This window comes from Camellia sinensis, chromosome 10, assembly GCF_055761805.1.
Source record: "Camellia sinensis isolate YWXY chromosome 10, ASM5576180v1, whole genome shotgun sequence".
In the NCBI taxonomy this organism is placed as follows: Eukaryota; Viridiplantae; Streptophyta; class Magnoliopsida; order Ericales; family Theaceae; genus Camellia; species Camellia sinensis.
Genome location: NC_138970.1, coordinates 68077881 through 68095261, shown reverse-complemented (window position 1 = coordinate 68095261; position 17381 = coordinate 68077881). Strand labels below are relative to the sequence as shown.

Here is a 17381-nt window from a genome sequence, read left to right as displayed (position 1 = left end):
TGGGATGTAATGATGAGGAATTAAGCTTAGACTTTTGCCTTCTATGAGGAAACAAACAGCAAAGATCAAGCTCCTGCATGTGGAATAATGACAAAGAAAGAAACAAATCTCCAAAAGTACCACTGGCTATCATTTGTCCTAAATCCCTAAGAAATGACCACTTGTACATAATTCAGCGGGGACTGAAAAAGAATCTACTTGAATTTGTAACATGTGAATTAATTTGTAACATGTGAATTAAAATATTGCAGAGAGAGGTAACAAATAGTCTATAAGAATCTACAACATGTGAAACGAAGTTGCAAAGTCATGTAGCAACAAGTCCAAAATAGTTAATGGAGAAGTATAAGTTCACGTCAATATATAACCAAAAAAAAAAAGAAGAAGAAGAAGAGTTTCACCAAATAATATATATTTTAATGTGTGTATCTTTACCTTCACATCTTAAGAAATTGACTCAATAGCATGCATTCCATGACTATCTTTTGGCATGAACTTCTTTATCACTTCTCGGAGAGTAGGATCTTGTCTTTTAGTTGAGAGTATATCTATGATCAAGGAAGAATTGGATGCATCTATCGAAAAACCCCCTTCAACCATTTCCTGAACGAGTATTAATGCCTCATAGCACTTGTGTTGTCCAATATATCCTCGGATAATAGTGTTGTAAGTGACATCATCTGCCAAGCAACCATTTTTTTCCATTTTAACAAACAACTCTTTAGCTTCATGTAGTAGGCCTTCTTCGCAAAGACCTTGTATCATCATAGTGTATGTCTTAACATTAGGATCTAATCCCTTGGAAGAAAGATTACTGAAAAGAGCCCTTGCAGTATCAAGCTTTTTATACTTGAAGAATGCATCAATGAGAATACTGTACATAACAACATTAAGATCTAAACCATTCCTTTCCATCATGTGGAATAATGACAATGCTTTAGAAATATGCCCATTTTTGCACAACCCATCCAATAAGATACCATAAGTTTGAGAATCTAGAATTATTCCTACAACTTGCATCTCATTAAAAAGTTCTTGAGTAGCTCCACATCTACTCGATCGAAACAAACCCTGTAGCATAGCACTGAAGGTTTCGGTGTTAGGTTACAACTCCCTCCGAGGCATTTCTCAAAAGAGATGCATAGCCTCATCTATTTTCATTTTCTTGCAATATCCATTGATTAGAATGGTATAGCTAAAAACATCAGGGTGAAGGCCCCTATCCACTATTGTATTGAACACTCTCATTGCTTCATTGATGTCACCTTGCAAACAATATCCATCCATTAGAGCATTGTATGTGATTACATTAGGATCCACACCTCTTTGTATCATGATTTCAAGTACCACCTCTGCCTCTGTCATCTTCCCTTCCTTGGTACATGCATCTAGCAACACATTATACGTATGAACATTCGGAGCAATACCACTATCCAACTTTCTCTAAACATTCCGGTAGCCTCCTTCCACGAGCCAAAATTACATAGGCCCTGAATCAAAGAGGTATAAGTGACAACATCTTGACGAATGCCTTGTTCATTCATCTCAAAAAAGAGTTTCATAGCAACATCCACCATTCTATCCTTGCAAAGACTGTCAGTGACCGTGTTATACACTACGGTGTTAGGTTTACAACTTCCCTCTTCCATTATCCTAAGCAAACTAACAGCCCTGATAGTGTTCCCCATTCTGCAGAGCCCATTCACAATGGTTCCATACATAACCATGTTGGGTTCAATTTCTCTTATTCTCATTAATTTCTTAAATAACTCTATAGCTTCAGGGGTTTTATTGTCCAAAATAAGTCCATTTAATAGAGTGTTGAAGGTAGTTACATCTGGTGTACAATCGTGTTTGAAGAGCGTACCCAAAAGAGAGAACCCAAAATTGACTTGATTCAGGCGACAATAACAGTTAATAGCAATGTTGAAGGTGTAGATATTGACCGAAATGCCTAGAAAATGCAATTTCCCAATAAAAGGAAGAACGATGTCGTAATGACCCAATTTCAAAAGAGGACCTAAAGTTTTGTTGAAATGAGAAATGTGGGGCAAAGGTTGCATTTGGATCATGTGACTGAACGAATTTATAGCGTCTTGGAGATCATTGCATCGAATAGGAGGAGAACTAGGGTTTCGGGCAGTAGTAGAGAAAGAACGAAACAGAAGAAATAAGAATGAGGAGGGATGATTAATTAGAGAGGGAAATATTGTACCTTTTTGACAATTATGATCAACAATTGTTCTTCTTCTTCGTCGTCCAATAATGGAAGAAATAGACACTCATCTTGACATCTTCTTCAAGCTGCGTGTGTGAGTGTGTGTGTGGGAGAGAGAGGGAGAGAGACCAAAATGGGTAAAAAGCTAAAAGCTGGCTTTTTTCTTACTTCTCAAAAGACCCTAGAGACAGAGTGTGTGAGACAGAGAGAAAGAGCGAGAGGAAGAGTTGTTGACAAAATATTTATAAATTCTTTAAAAGAAATTTATAGCTTTAATTATTAAAATTAATAAATATTACTATTAATTTAAAATTATTTTTGAAAGCATATACTAATTTGCATTAATAAGTAAATCTTTTTAGTTTTATTAACTAAACTTTTAATTTCTTAATTTATTTTTAATCTAAATGATTTATATGGTGTCGTTTGGTAACACTTACGTTTTCAGTTTTCGGTTTATATTTACAAAAATTTAAAAAACTCAAATAAAAACTTGTTTGGTAAAATTTTTGATTTATAAATCAATGGTCTCAGTTTATAAATTTGGCCAAAAAATGAAAACACAGAAAATGTGTTTCCATTTTAAGTTTTCAGTTTTTTTTTTTTTTTACCACCCAATACTAACCACCACCTACCACCATTTTCCACTACCGTCTTCCGCCACCACCACCCGCCACCCACTTCCACCACCACCACCTGTCACCAACACTCACCACTCACCTGCCACCACCAGCCACCACCTACCTGCCACCCACTGGCCACCACCACCCACCCCTCGCCGCCGCCACCACCACCACCACCACCCGCCACCTACTTGCCACCACCCCTCACCATCCACCTACCACCACCATCCACCACCTGCCACCACCAACCAACCACTACCACCATCACCCGCCACCCACCCACCACCTACCTGCCACCACCACCCACCACCTACCACCACCACTACCCGCTCGCTCTCACCTACCACCTGTCATCGTCACCCACCCACCCACCACCACCAGCCACCATCCTCCATCCGCCACCCACCTGCCACCATCATCCACCACCCGCTGCCACCACCGCCACCACTCACTCGCTGCCACCCACCACCCGCCACCGTCACCCACCCACCCGCCACCGTCACCCAACACCCACCCGCCACCACCCATCACCACCCGCCACCCACCTACCACCACCATCCATCGCCCGCCACCACCACTACTCACTTGCTACCACCAATCACCCGCTACCGTCACCCACCCACGCACCACCACCACCTGTCACCTACCCGCTACCACCCACCACCATCCGCCATCCGCCACCCACCTGCCACCACCACCACCCGCCACCACCCCACCACCACCCACTCGCTACCACCCACCACCCACCACCCGCCACCGTCACCTACTCACCCGCCACCAGCTACTCATCACCCACCGTCACCACTTTCCACCACCGTCTTTCGCCGCCACTTGCCACCATTGCCATTTCTCACTTTTTTTATATTTTTAAATTTTTTTAGACATTTTGTCAATTACCAAACGCGTTTGTAGTTTATGTTTTTTTTAAAATAAACAAAAAATAAACAAAAATCAGTTTATAAAATTTTTGTAAATATAAACTGAAAACGTAAGCGTTACCAAACACATATTTTCATCTAGTAAAATAGAAAAAAATAAAAAAGAATTTTATTCATTAAATTCAATGTAAGTATATAAAAAATGTCTATAGTCTAACCTCAATAACTACTAATTACACACAATCCCATAATAATGGGGATGTAACACCCCAATTTTTATACCCAAATGATAATACGATAACTATGGTTCTTTAAAGTAATTAAAACTAAAAATAAGTCCCCACGCTTGCATTACATGATACAAATAGTCTTCAGGCGATAATACATTCATATCAAGTGAAAATAACATAAACAAATAGATAGCCCCAAGGGTTTACAAGTTTCCAAGGCTTAGGCCTGGTTACACAAAATGGTTATTCAAACCCACACAAATACAACTGTTGGCTTACAAACAGAGTTACAGTAAAATGAGAGCTTTGTACTCTCAACACATATTTTCTTGCCTTTAACTAGGAGGGATCACCACATCTTTTCCTACACAAAAATCCCGTAGGGTGAGCATAAAGCCCAGTAGGAAATCCTTATCAAAATATATACATTTTATACAAGTCTCAACAGATGAAATGCACGTCATGCTATGCCACTTTTTGAAAGTAAATCACATTTTCATCTTTTGAAAACCATCATGCTCAATGATGTCATGCAATTTCAATTGTTCAAAACTTAACAATTTATTTCAAGGGTAGTAAATACGACTCTGGTAATCCCTAGGTTAGTGTCTGTAAGTAGACTATACAAGTACTATCAAATTATCATTTTTACCGGTATTAACCAGAAGGCTCGACACCTATCCGGGCGGGTTTTCGGTCTTTCACCCTAGACTCTCAGGCCAACTTATTCACTATCATCTACACCACCTATCAAGACTTACCAACGTATTTACCCCAAAACCATTCCATGAAAACTTGTTTCTCAACATTCTTTTCTCAATGCAAGCTTTTAAATCAACTTTCAAAGTTTAATGTAATCAAATGAATTGATATGCCAATTTCACAATATGAATATAAATACTTTTATTCCGATTCATCATCCAAGGAATTACACAATTCCCTCTTCTCAAGTATCTTCAACAATTAGTCATTTCAAGACTATTTCAACATTTGAACAATAATTTCCAAAATGAACAACAATTCTCATATTCCATGAAATTCATCATTTATATAAATATAAATAAGAAAATTTTCCAAACATCCATTTATTTTGACACACAAAATAAATATAATAATATCATTCATGGATTTTCAATTTGTTTTAAAAATCCCCAATTTCTAGGTTTTTTTACCAAAACTGTACAACTCAAATCTTTTGAAAGAAAACTTTCAGAAATCATCTTTTCTTCAATCAACGAAGATCAAAACCCATAAGATCATTTTAAAAGAACAAGAGACAAACCCACTTTCAAAATCACTCAACTTCTTGAATCAACAATCAATTTTCAAAGCTATCGAATGATGGTTTCGAAAATCATCTAGATCATGCAAATGTATATATAACTCTAAGAAAATCCCTACCTCAAGTATTGAAGAAGGATTGAGATGAAACCCCAAAATCAATGATGCCTAAACTCGATCTCCACCGCACACAACGAAGCCCTCGAGATGACAACCAACTTTGATGAAGAACTTAGGTCTAAATTCCAATGGACTCAGAGAAATCAAAGAGAGAAGATGACTTCTAGAGAGAGAAGATGACTTCAAGAGAGAGAAGCTCTAGATCTGAAATTCTGGAGAGTTTTCGAGAGAGAGAACTAAAAAAGTGATCTGAAATATCAGATTCATGAACTGACGAGCGTGGCAAGCCCCACTCGAGTGTGAGACATAGCCTCTCGCTCGAGTGCAGAAAGCTCCGCTCGAGCGTCGAATACACCTTCCTAGTACTTTTGTAGACAGGTCGAACTTCTGGAACCAAACATTCTCTGCTCGAGCGCATAAGCGGTCGCTCGAGCGGACAAGCAACTTCGAATGCATTTTGCATTTTTGATACAACTCTGCAAGGCACAATTCGGCCTGGATTCGCATCTAAAGGTTTGGAGACATTACCTGTTCCAAACACACCACTACAACCCAATAAGCAAAACAAGGGAAATATAGGGAAATTAAGATACGTAACACTGTTCAAAACCATACCAACCCGAGCCTGGAACACCACACAGAGACGGGTCAAAACTAGGATCGCTACTGGGGAAGAATTAAATATCGCCACAAAATGTATCAAATTTCTGTTCATAAGAGTTAACTCTGAAACTTACGATAAAAAGTGCTATACAACCACTAGATTGAATGCCCAATTCTTTTTTCATTCAATTTAATGACTAAATACCTTTTTTTTAACAAAATAAGTAAATGATTTAAATTCAAAACAAATAAAAAGTTTAATATTTAAATTGACAAAATTATAATTTTTAGTTTTAAATAAATTATAACAACATTACTTTAAAATATAATCAAATACAATAACAAATCCTAACCAACTTTATTTTAATAATTTGCCTGAATTTCAATCCCAAAACATTAAAACTCAGTAGCTTGAGCACAATTCAACATCCAATGAGCATTTCGTGCTCCATCGAAAGCAATCACCACCATCCATCAATTAGGTGGAAACACATCACCTATTCTTGAAAAGTTAATGATTGGGATGAGCAGAGTTGCCTAGTAGGAACACATTTAACAAAGGGTAAATTACACTTTGCACCCTTGTATTTTATACCAAATTTCACTTTGGCCCCTACACATGAAATCATGATAGTCAACCCCCTGCACTTTTCGTCAAATCCCATTTTAGTCCCTGCACATGAGACTGTGACAATCAACCCCTTATACTTTTGGTCAAATCTCACTTTGGTCCCTATACAAGTGTCAATGTCCATTTTTAGTTACTCAATTATTTAAATCTTTAACAGAATCTTGTCATATAATAAGAATGTCACTACGACGTAAGAGTAAGAAAGGAAAATCATCTACATTTTTCACCAATACACACTTCATCCCAAAATTTACATCAAAACTGTATTAGATTAAAAGAAAATACAGATTATGAACAATTAAGAAGATGAACTAAGGTTTTGCATAAATTAGAATCATGAAACTCTATTTTTCACGGTAACACAATTTTTGTCTATTCATATTTATTTCTCTTTGATTTCTTTGAACCATTTTTTTTTTTTTTTTTTTTTTTTTTTTAATTTCAAAAGCTCTACTTTTTTGCTTTTTCATCTCAATTTTTACCATACGAACATACTTTGCAACAAGGGAATATGGGTGTAGACACCCCATTTTTGACCATCCTCAAGACTTGGACGTCAACGTTTGAACACTCGATGATTATCCATGTTTGTGTTCGTCCTGAGTTCTCAGAGGTCTCGGCCACGCACCTTGCCTCAAGATCTCTCGACTTGCCGGTTTTGTGTTTGGTTTTGCACCAAACACTTTTGTTTTTGCTTCTGAGGATGGGAAATGGCTTGTTGGCCATCCCCACACCTCACCGGCCATGGCTTGAGGCCACCGGCCCTATTTTTTTGCTACCGGCCATTGGTTATGGCCGGTCGGCACTCTTTATGGTCGGCCAACCATTGTTTTGGTCAATTTGTCATTTTTGGCTCGCCAATCACTGCTCACCTCCTCCCTCCTCAAGGTTCCAAAAAAAAATTCCAAAGAGGGTCTGAGATTAGGGTTTAGGATTTGTATCTCTCTATCTCTATATCTCCCTCTATTTTACTCTTGTGTGTGTATAAGGTGTATTTGTTCTTAGTTTTGCACTAGGACACCTAGTATCACACCTTACCTTGGTTGCTGAGGTGCCAAAGGGCTGTTCTTGAAGTTTTTGAGTGAATTTAAGTTTGGAAAGGCCACTGGAGCCTTGTTCTTGAAGGTGGTCTACAAGGGTGAGATTCTTGCTCTTTATTCCCCATTTTTGCATAAGCTTTTTGCCTATCTTGCATCTGTTTTTGAGCTTAGTCTATAACCGATAAAAGTTCTGATTTCACTTGCTTAAAATAGTTATTTAAGGTCTCTTTGGTGTTTGGAGTTGTTTACCCCCTCTTAGGCCTTGTTTGGTCTCATTTTGTGCTATTTTCAGTGGTGATGATGGTGCTTTGAGGTCCTAAGAAGGAGAGGGCCATCCCCTCTCCTTGTTGTCTTCAAAACTTGTCATTTTAGCCTCATGTGTGAGCACCTTTTTAAGTTCATGTTGGCCATGTCTTAGTTGGTATTTGTGATTATTTTGTCATGATATAGCACTGTTTCAAGTTGGTTTAGACACACCATGCATGCTTTGCATACTTATCTTGTAATGCCATGGAATTGCTTTAACATGCTTTGTGCTTTGAGCCTTGTTTCTAGCATGATTTTGGCTTAGCTTTGTGAAGCTTTTATGCATGTTTCGATGTGCTTGAGGTCTGATTTTGGTTATTTGGGTCGTCCATGACTTGCTCTGTATGGCTACCATGCAACCTAACTTGTACGCTTTGAGTATTGGATCCTCTAGCATGCTTTACTTGCACTTTTTCAGTGGTTTGGAACCACTTATCATGTCATTTCAGTCCATATAGCATGCTTGTATACTTGCATTTAGGGCTCTTTTGATGCTTCAAAAGGTTTATGTTTTATGCTTCATGTTTGGACCTTTATGCATGCCTTTAGACTTAGGCCATTTAGATGCCATCTAAGTGTGTTTTGGGCCCTGTCTCGACCAACATTGGGACTGTTTTGAGTCCCCTCAACCCTTTGGGACTCGCCTTGCATAGCCATGGTTCGATCCCTTAAATTAGCCTTAGGCCTTGGGCTTGGTTGCATGCTATGCTTGCCTTGTTTAATTGGTTTGGCACTTTTCTAACATGATTTCAGAGCTTGCTATGCTTGCCACTTGTCCATGTTTATCCCTTTTAAGTGTCCTTAAAAGTCCCCTCTTTGTACTTAAGTGTTGGACCATGTTCGCATGCATGTTTGTATGTAAATTTGCCATCGTTTCCATAGCATTTTGGCTACTTATTTAGACATGGCTAAGGCTTGTCCATATTAGTTTAAGTTCGCCGTTTGCATGTTGTTCAAATGTTGTTATATTGCTTCATGCTTGCATGTTTTGGTTGCATAGTGTTTTGCATGCTCATTGCTTGCATTATTGATACATGCTTAGCTATATTGCATTTTGTTGCATTGCTTGAGCTATATGGCATGTTGTTGGATGCTTAGGTTGTAATGCATTTGGCATGCATTCTCTCTTTTAGTTGCCTAACATGTTGTTGCATGTTTTGCCATTGATATGTTGTTACATGCTTGCACGTGTGCATGTTTGCCCTCATGTTCATATTGCATGCTTAGCTTGCATGCTTAGGTTGCATTTGGCATGCATGCCCTGCCTCTTGAATCACCATGATAGAGGTTGGGACCCCTTAGGTGTTTGTGTGCATTTCATTTGACATCAAAATGCACAACTTGACACCTCGGACCATCATGCATTGAAATGCGCGATTGGTGGTCCGTGAGTCGAGGACCAAACTCCCTTGAGTTCATAACAGGATAGGGAGGGTGGTGTTGCAAACATTTGCTTTAAAATGCATTGCCATGCCTAGTTTTCCCTCTGCTGCTGTCAAAACAAGATTCTGCAGGAAGATATGGTCGACCGACCACATTGAGTACCGGCCGACTAAATATCTTTGGCCAAGAGCTATATCAATGGTCGATGACCAGTTTCCCCTGGCCGGCGGTGTTTCCTCTTTGTCGGTGACCTTCCACAGTGATCAGGAAGTGATTTTGGAGCATCATTGAGACTTGCACAATTTTCAGAGGAGCATAGCAGGATAAACAAAGGCAGCTTGTGCATGGTGGTGGATTTCCGAGCGAAGCCGAGCACGCATGCTTTAGACCCTCTTCCCGAGGCTATTTTACCACTTTATTAGCTTAGTTAATTTGCTTAACTAGTTAAGTGGTCTGTAACTATTTAATTAGCTTGTTAGTTAGTAAATTTGTATTATTCTTTTGGTCCCTCTGAGAGAGGGCGAATTGTGTAATAAGCGTGCGTGTGTGTGATGCATGTCTTCCAACCCCCACTTCTTTCTCCCTTTTACTTACCTGCTTTGATGGTTAGTATTAGGGCATATTTTAATTAGCATCCTTATGCCATGCATGTGTGCATTCATTCATCAGTATTGCATGCACCGGGCTCGGCGCATTATACTAACTGCATAGTATTTCAAATTTAACTTGAATACATGTTATCTGTTACATTTCACATGCCATCCATAGATTAGCCGAGCCTATTCTAGCTGCATTTTTCCTGCGATGCATTAGCCATCTTAACATGGACTTGGATCATACATTTGATTACTAACATGTTCCTTGATTTGGCTTGGAGTACTGGGTGAGTGTTTATGCTTTAGCATCTCGCATGAGTGTGAATGTTAACATGAAAGCATGCTTGCCATGAGGCTAACCGCTTAGTTGATTTATTGCCTGATTGCCTGTGGGTGAAGGTTGGATTGTTTGAATTAGAATAATTCATCGAAATCTGTATTTTAGCCTACTTGCAAGTAGCAAACCTTAAATCATTTCCAAACAATGGATATGCAATGCTTTGTTCCAAATTAGGCGATCTGGTCTGTACTTTTGTGTTGTGCACATCACATAGTAAGATTAGCTAATTAACCGGAATAAGAACATGTGACGTTTTCAAAGCTAGATATCATGGTTAGTAGAGGCCGATCTTTGATCGGGCGAGTGGGGGTGCTCATAGCTGACCTTCCCCAATCGTACCCAAGTTCTCGAGCCAAGGCAACTTTGGTGATGACGGACACGTGGCCTTAGGCAAACGAGTCAGGGTTTCCTAAATTCCCCCTTAAAAAATATTTAGGTGGCGACTCTGTATCTGGCAAAGCAGTCCATGTTTGGCACTTCTTTCTAAAAATCAGTTTTCCAAAACGATTTGTCGGATTTGGACTCTTTGGTGATTTATCAGTCTTGCATTGCACTTTGCGAGATCAGATTATGAACCGTGACAAACGAGTCCGAACTGTAGCATAAGGCCCACGGGCGCGTCTACAGTTTCTGGCGACTCTGCTGGGGATTTAGAGAACCTGACTCGAACTCATGATATCTTGTTTTGACTACACTTACGTGTTTCTTTGCATTGCATGTGCATCGGTGCGCCTAAGTCACAGTGTTTGCCGTCTGCTATTCCTGAACGGTTTGCCGGAGGCTTGCTTCGAGAAGTGTGCCATAAGGCTGACCGGTTACGGGCTTTGCCATGATGGGAACACAAACCCCAGTTGTCACCGGGGCACCCTTTTGACCATTCGACCTAGTGCATGTTTGAAATCCATAGTGACCATTCCAAGCTAGGACAGGTTGCTACCCGATTATAGGTTGTTTGAAACCGCTGCGTGTGTAGTGAAACCCTAGCTCCTGACAAAATAGGACAGGGAAACCCTACCCCAATATAGGGGTGTATTGGCTTTTATTTGCTTGTTATATGTGCTTTTAAAGTTGACCTCCACAGGGAATGCACATATCTGTTTGCAAGTTTGGGCATCAGGCCTGCGGGCATCAGTGTTAGTGTTTTGAGAATCAGTAGTATCTGCGGGTATCAGATTCAGTTTTGGGGCAGTAGTTTTGGGGAACAGTGATCAGTGATCAAATACAGTTGTTCAGTTGTGCTTACGATTGTTTGGGTAAAATTAGGCTGAGACACTGCCTGTTTTCTTTTTCAGGAGGAGGGGGTTTTAGAGATCTGAGTTCAGAATAGCCAGTGTTCTCCTTCGCTGAAGCAAGGCAGATATCTGATCAGTCAAGTCACCGGTCACATCACCTCCGTTTAGTTCAGCGGATTTATGATGTCACAGAATTCAGAGGAAGTTGTGGTTATGGAAGCCGCACTAAATCAAGGGCTCATCTTACAGGGTGATGTAACGCCCTCGGAAATAAACCCATTAAATATATATAACATCAACATGCAATGTTAAAAAGGAAACAGTTCATTATAATATTCATCAGAGTCTTACTAAACAAAATCATTACATGTAACATCAAATTAAATGCCCTACAGGCTTACATCTTTCCAAGCCAACACTTGGACACAAAAGTATGAGTTCTAACTCAAATACAAATAAAGCCCTAGGCTTGTGTGTTTACATGTACTAACAAATGAAAGCAAATAACTGAAAATAATCTTCAAAATCCAAGTCCTTCCAAGCTATGTCCTTGGAGGTAGCTTATCACCAGAACCTGAAAATGATGTTCCCATATAGGGTGAGCCATAGCCCAGTAGAAATATACTAAACCAAATATAAGCATTGAATAAAGCAATAGCATTCAATAGATGGTTAACCAAGATAATCAATTACATCATTATCCAATCTCATGACACTATTGTCAACGACACGTTTCACTTTCCAACATTATCAGTATGGCTCAGAACCTGGCCAAACTTACAATAGTGAATTATATATATATATATATATATATATCATATTCACATTCTTCCAATGTCAACAAACAAATGAGACTCAAGCTCAAATCAAAACACTTCATACTTCCTGATTGATACACATTTTAGTGCTGTATCAATAAAACACTTCTATATAAATAAGCACACATAAAAGTGATGCTAATGGAGTCCATCCCCTATCTCCTCCCAAACAAAATCCGGTTTAGAGGTCCATCCCCTGTCTTCCCCTAAACCGTGGAGTCCATCCCCTATCTCCTCCCACACAAAACAATGTATGCAAATGCAATGCTCAATCAATACACGTATTTTCTGCATTAATGCAATAGTCCAAATTAATGACTTAACCAATGTGATTAGTTTCAGTTATTCCTAATCCACATGCAATGTCTACAACAATCACGACTATCCTCCACCGATAGCCCAAAACAGTTATTTCTAGACTGTAAACAAATATAACAACAATTCAATAGGCGAGTGGTTTAAATTATCCCACCACACCATTTAATCAATGAATTCCTCAATTTCATGAATTTAACCATCTTTTCCCAATTCCATGAATTAATTATACAAATTAATTTAATAATACAACTAGGTTTTTTCCCAAAATTTACCAAAGTATCCCCAACATATCAAAATACCAAAACTTAGAACAAAACTTATAGAATGGAGTAGGAAATCCCTACCTCGAAGAAAACAACCCAAAAGAGAAGATGGAGATGAAGACCCAAACTCCAAAGTGCTCCAAACTACCAATAATTCAGATTAAATGGAAGCCCTTGACCCACTCTATCTTTTTAATAAAGCAACTAGGGTAGAAACACACACTAAATAGATCAAACCTAAGAAAGAAGGTGAGTAGGGAGAGAGAGAAGTCGGACCTAGGGTTTGGAATCAAAAAGAAGATGAAAAAGACTGATCAAAACCCGCTGCTGCGAATATAAACTGGACAGGCTCGCTCGAGCGAAGACTTGGTAGCTCGAGCGACCAGACACAGAGAAGCTACGCTCGAGCCAAGGAAGCCTTGCTCGAGCCAACAACCCAAAAGCTCGCTCGAGCGAAAGAAAACTCGATCGAGCGAAGAACTCAAACCCTCAGGTCTGTAACCAGACACACGCTCGAGCGAAGGAACTATCGCTCGAGCAAAGAACGAACTAACTCGCTCGAGCGAAGAAAAGCTCGCTTGAGCCAAAAACCTCTGCTCACAGGTCTTACTACAAAACGCAATCCTCGCTCGATCGAAGAAACCCTGGCTCGAGCGACGGACCAAAACAAAGAGCTCGCTCGAGCGAAGAACTGCTCGCTCGAGCGAAGAGTCAAAATTCTGGGCAGCAACCCTTTGCTCCCAAGCTCAACCAACCAGCTACAAACCTGCCCATTGCATCCCCCAACTCAGAAATAGGAAATTAAAGGACAGTAACAATCATAATACAATGGCAGGAGCTACGGAACCTAAGTCCGGATACAATAATCAAGTGGGAAAAGACCGGGGTCGCTATAACCTCCCCCCCCCCTTCAAAGAATTTCGTCCCCGAAATTAAGCATAAGTTTTTGAAAACAGATTCTTTTCTTTTTTTTTTTTTTTTTTCTTTTTTTTTTTATAATATGACAATTCATTAGTAAACATCTTGACCCAAAACTGGTCATTTCATCTCTTTATCAAGAGGCATCTCACAATATATACATAAAACAACATATATTTCAACCTGTATCATTATTATGCATTATTCCTTTCAATGTTAACAATTCCCATATCATATTCAATCGCATGATATATACCACCCATTCAACAATGTAATCAACATATGCAATGCTACACTAAACTTCTATAATGAAGCAAGTTTCAAGATACACCCATTTACTAAAACATACTCAACGTTTTACAACTTAAGACATATATAAGGCTCTTAAGTTTAACAATATTACAAAATCTAAATACAAGATTACAAATCGATAAACATGTCCGGATATTTCTGGCGGACTTCCAATTCACGTTCCCAAGTGGCTTCCTCTACTCCGTGATGTTTCCACAAAACTTTCACCAAAGGGATGGTTTTGCCTCGCAAAACTTCATCCCGCCTATCCAATACCCGAACCGGTCTCTCCTCATACGAGACATCCTCATCAACCACTAAATCAGTCCAATCCAACACATGTGATGGATCCGGCTAATACTTCCGAAGCATACTCACATGAAACACGTCATGTACTCCGGACAGCTGCGGCGGTAAAGCTAAATGATAAGCAGCCTCGCCAATCCTCTCAAGGATCTCAAACGGACCACTGAACCGAGGGGACAACTTCCCACTCTTCCCAAACCTCATCAAACCCCGTCTAGGTGATATCTTCAGAAAGACATGATCACCCACCTCAAACACCAAAGGTCTCCTCCTACGGTCGGCATAAGATTTCTGACGACTCTGTGCTGTAACAAGCCTCTTACGGATAAGCTCAACTTTCTCCGTCGTTTCCCTCACCAACTCCGGACCCAACAGAGGTGCATCACCCACCTCGGCCCAACAAACAGGAGATCTACACGGTCGGCCATACAAGGCCTCAAATGGTGCCATACCGATACTAGACTGGAAACTGTTGTTGTAGGCAAACTCCACCAACGGCAAGTGCCTCTCCCACGACCCACTAAAGTCTAGAACACAACCCCGAAGCATATCCTCAAGGATCTGGATAGTACGCTCGGACTGCCCGTTTGTCTGCGGATGATAAGCCGTGCTAAAGGTCAACTTAGTGCCTAAAGCACTCTGCAAACTCTGCCACAACCTGGCAGTAAAACGAGGATCTCTATCTGAGACGATCGTCACTGGGACTCCGTGCAACCTCACTATGTCCCGAATGTACAAGTCGGCAAGATGATCTACCGAATCTCTCACGCGCATAGGAATGAAGTGTGCCGACTTAGTCAACTGGTCTACAACCACCCAAATAGCATCACTACCCCGCTGAGTCCTCGGAAGACCCACAACGAAGTCCATAGTGACGTGTTCCCACTTCCACTCGGCAATAGGCAAGGGTTGCAACAAACCCGCTGGCCTCTGATGTTCGGCCTTCACTTGCTGACAAGTAAGGCACTTAGATACGAAAGCTGCCACATCTCTCTTCATACCCCGCCACCAGAATTGGCGACCCAAATCCCGATACATCTTAGTGCCTCCCGGATGCACCGCAAGGCGTGAATGATGGAACTCTCGGAGTACCTCCTCTCGGCAAGACTCCGGCACAAACAGACGGTCTCCGTATCTCACACTCAGGTCGGGATACACCGTCAAACCCTTCTCAACCTTCCCACTGGAAATCTTCTCACGGAGGGTTTCTACCTCATGGTCACCCCTCTGAGCCTCTAACACTCGAGTCACGAGTGTAGGCTGTACAACAACAGAAAACAAGGCCGTAGCCTCAACGGATTCGCCCAGAAGGAAATTAAACTCCCCAAGTGCGCCCAACATCTCCCATTCTCGGATGGCTATACTAGCTATGTCACCAACAGGTTTTCTGCTAAGGGCATCGGCCACCACATTGGCCTTTCCCGGATGATAATGCAATTCAAAGTCATAATCCTCTATGAACTCCATCCACCTCCTCTGCCTTAAGTTCAAGTCTTTCTGTGTAAACAAATATTTCAGACTCGTATGATCCGAGAATACCTCAAATCTCTCACCATAAAGATAATGCCTCCAAATCTTCAAGGCAAATATCACAGCTGCTAACTCTAGATCATGCGTAGGGTAATTCTGCTCATGAATTTTCAACTGACGTGAGCCGTAGGCAACTACTTTCCCTTCTTGCATTAATACACAACCCAGACCCTCCCGTGAGGCGTCACAATAGACTGCATAACCCAACCCTCTCTCTGGAATAATCAAGACTGGAGCAGTGGTCAGTCTAACTTTCAACTCCTGGAATGACTTTTCACAAGTCTCACTCCATATAAATTTGACTCCCTTCCGAGTCAATCTAGTCAAAGGCGAAGCTAATCTGGAGAAATCTTTCACAAATCGACGATAATACCCAGCTAACCCCAGAAAACTGCGGATCTCAAACACACTCTTAGGCTATGCCCAATCTTGCACTGCCTCAGTCTTGGATGTATCAACAGACACTCCTTCCCCAGACACTACATGGCCTAAGAACTTGACCTCTTCTAGCCAGAACTCACACTTTCCAAACTTAGCATAAAGCTTATGGGCTCTAAGTAACTCAAGCACCACTCTCAAGTGTTCCTTGTGCTTCTCCTCAGAAGGTGAATAGATAAGGATGTCGTCCACGATTACGACTACAAAATGATCTAAAAATTCCCGGAATATCAGGTTCATCAAATCCATAAAAACTGCCGGTGCATTGGTGAGCCCAAATGGCATCACCAGAAATTCATAGTGGCCATACCGCGTACGGAATGCCATTTTCAGAATATCCTCCTCCCTGACTCTTAACTGATGATAACCCGATCTCAAGTCTATCTTTGAGAAACAACGGGAACCCTTCAACTGATCGAACAGATCATCTATACGAGGCATAGGGTACTTATTCTTAACCGTAGCCCGATTCAATTTCTGGTAATCTATACAAAGTCTCAAAGCACCACCTTTCTTTTTAACAAAGAGGGCCGGTGCTCCCCACGGCGAAACACCAGGACGTATAAAGCCCTTATCTAGCAACTCCTGGAGTTGTATCTTCAACTCAACTAACTCGGCTGGGGCAAAACGATAAGGTGCCATAGAAATCGGCGCCGTGCCGGGCACTAGGTCAATAGAGAACTCAATCTCCCGATGCGGTGGCAAACCAGCAAGATCCTCGGGAAAAACGTCCGAGTACTCACAAACCACCCTTGGCAACACAATCTGAGACTCATCATCCTCACTAATCGAAAGGTTAGCAAGTAGACCACTAAGCTCACTCCGTCCTCGCGGAACATACCCCAGTGGCAACACATCACCAACCCGGTCCCCCAGAAAATGAAAATACTCTCCGCTCATAGTACAACAAGTGACCCTCTGGCAGTAGCAATCAATAACTGCCCGGTATGACGATAACCAGTCCATACCCAAAATAACATCGAAACCCCTCATAGGCATAACTACAAAGGAAAATGGG

General features: G+C 40.8%; 1 protein-coding gene across 1 annotated transcript; it reads right to left on the bottom strand.

Moving 5' to 3' along the window:
- Positions 1–444: 444 nt before the first annotated feature.
- Positions 445–2072, bottom strand: LOC114317425 (uncharacterized). The gene is given in 2 exon segments (XM_082890141.1): positions 445–1443; positions 1515–2072. Coding segments are annotated over 2 exon segments (1557 nt in total).
- Between the last annotated feature and the right edge of the window lie 15309 nt (positions 2073–17381).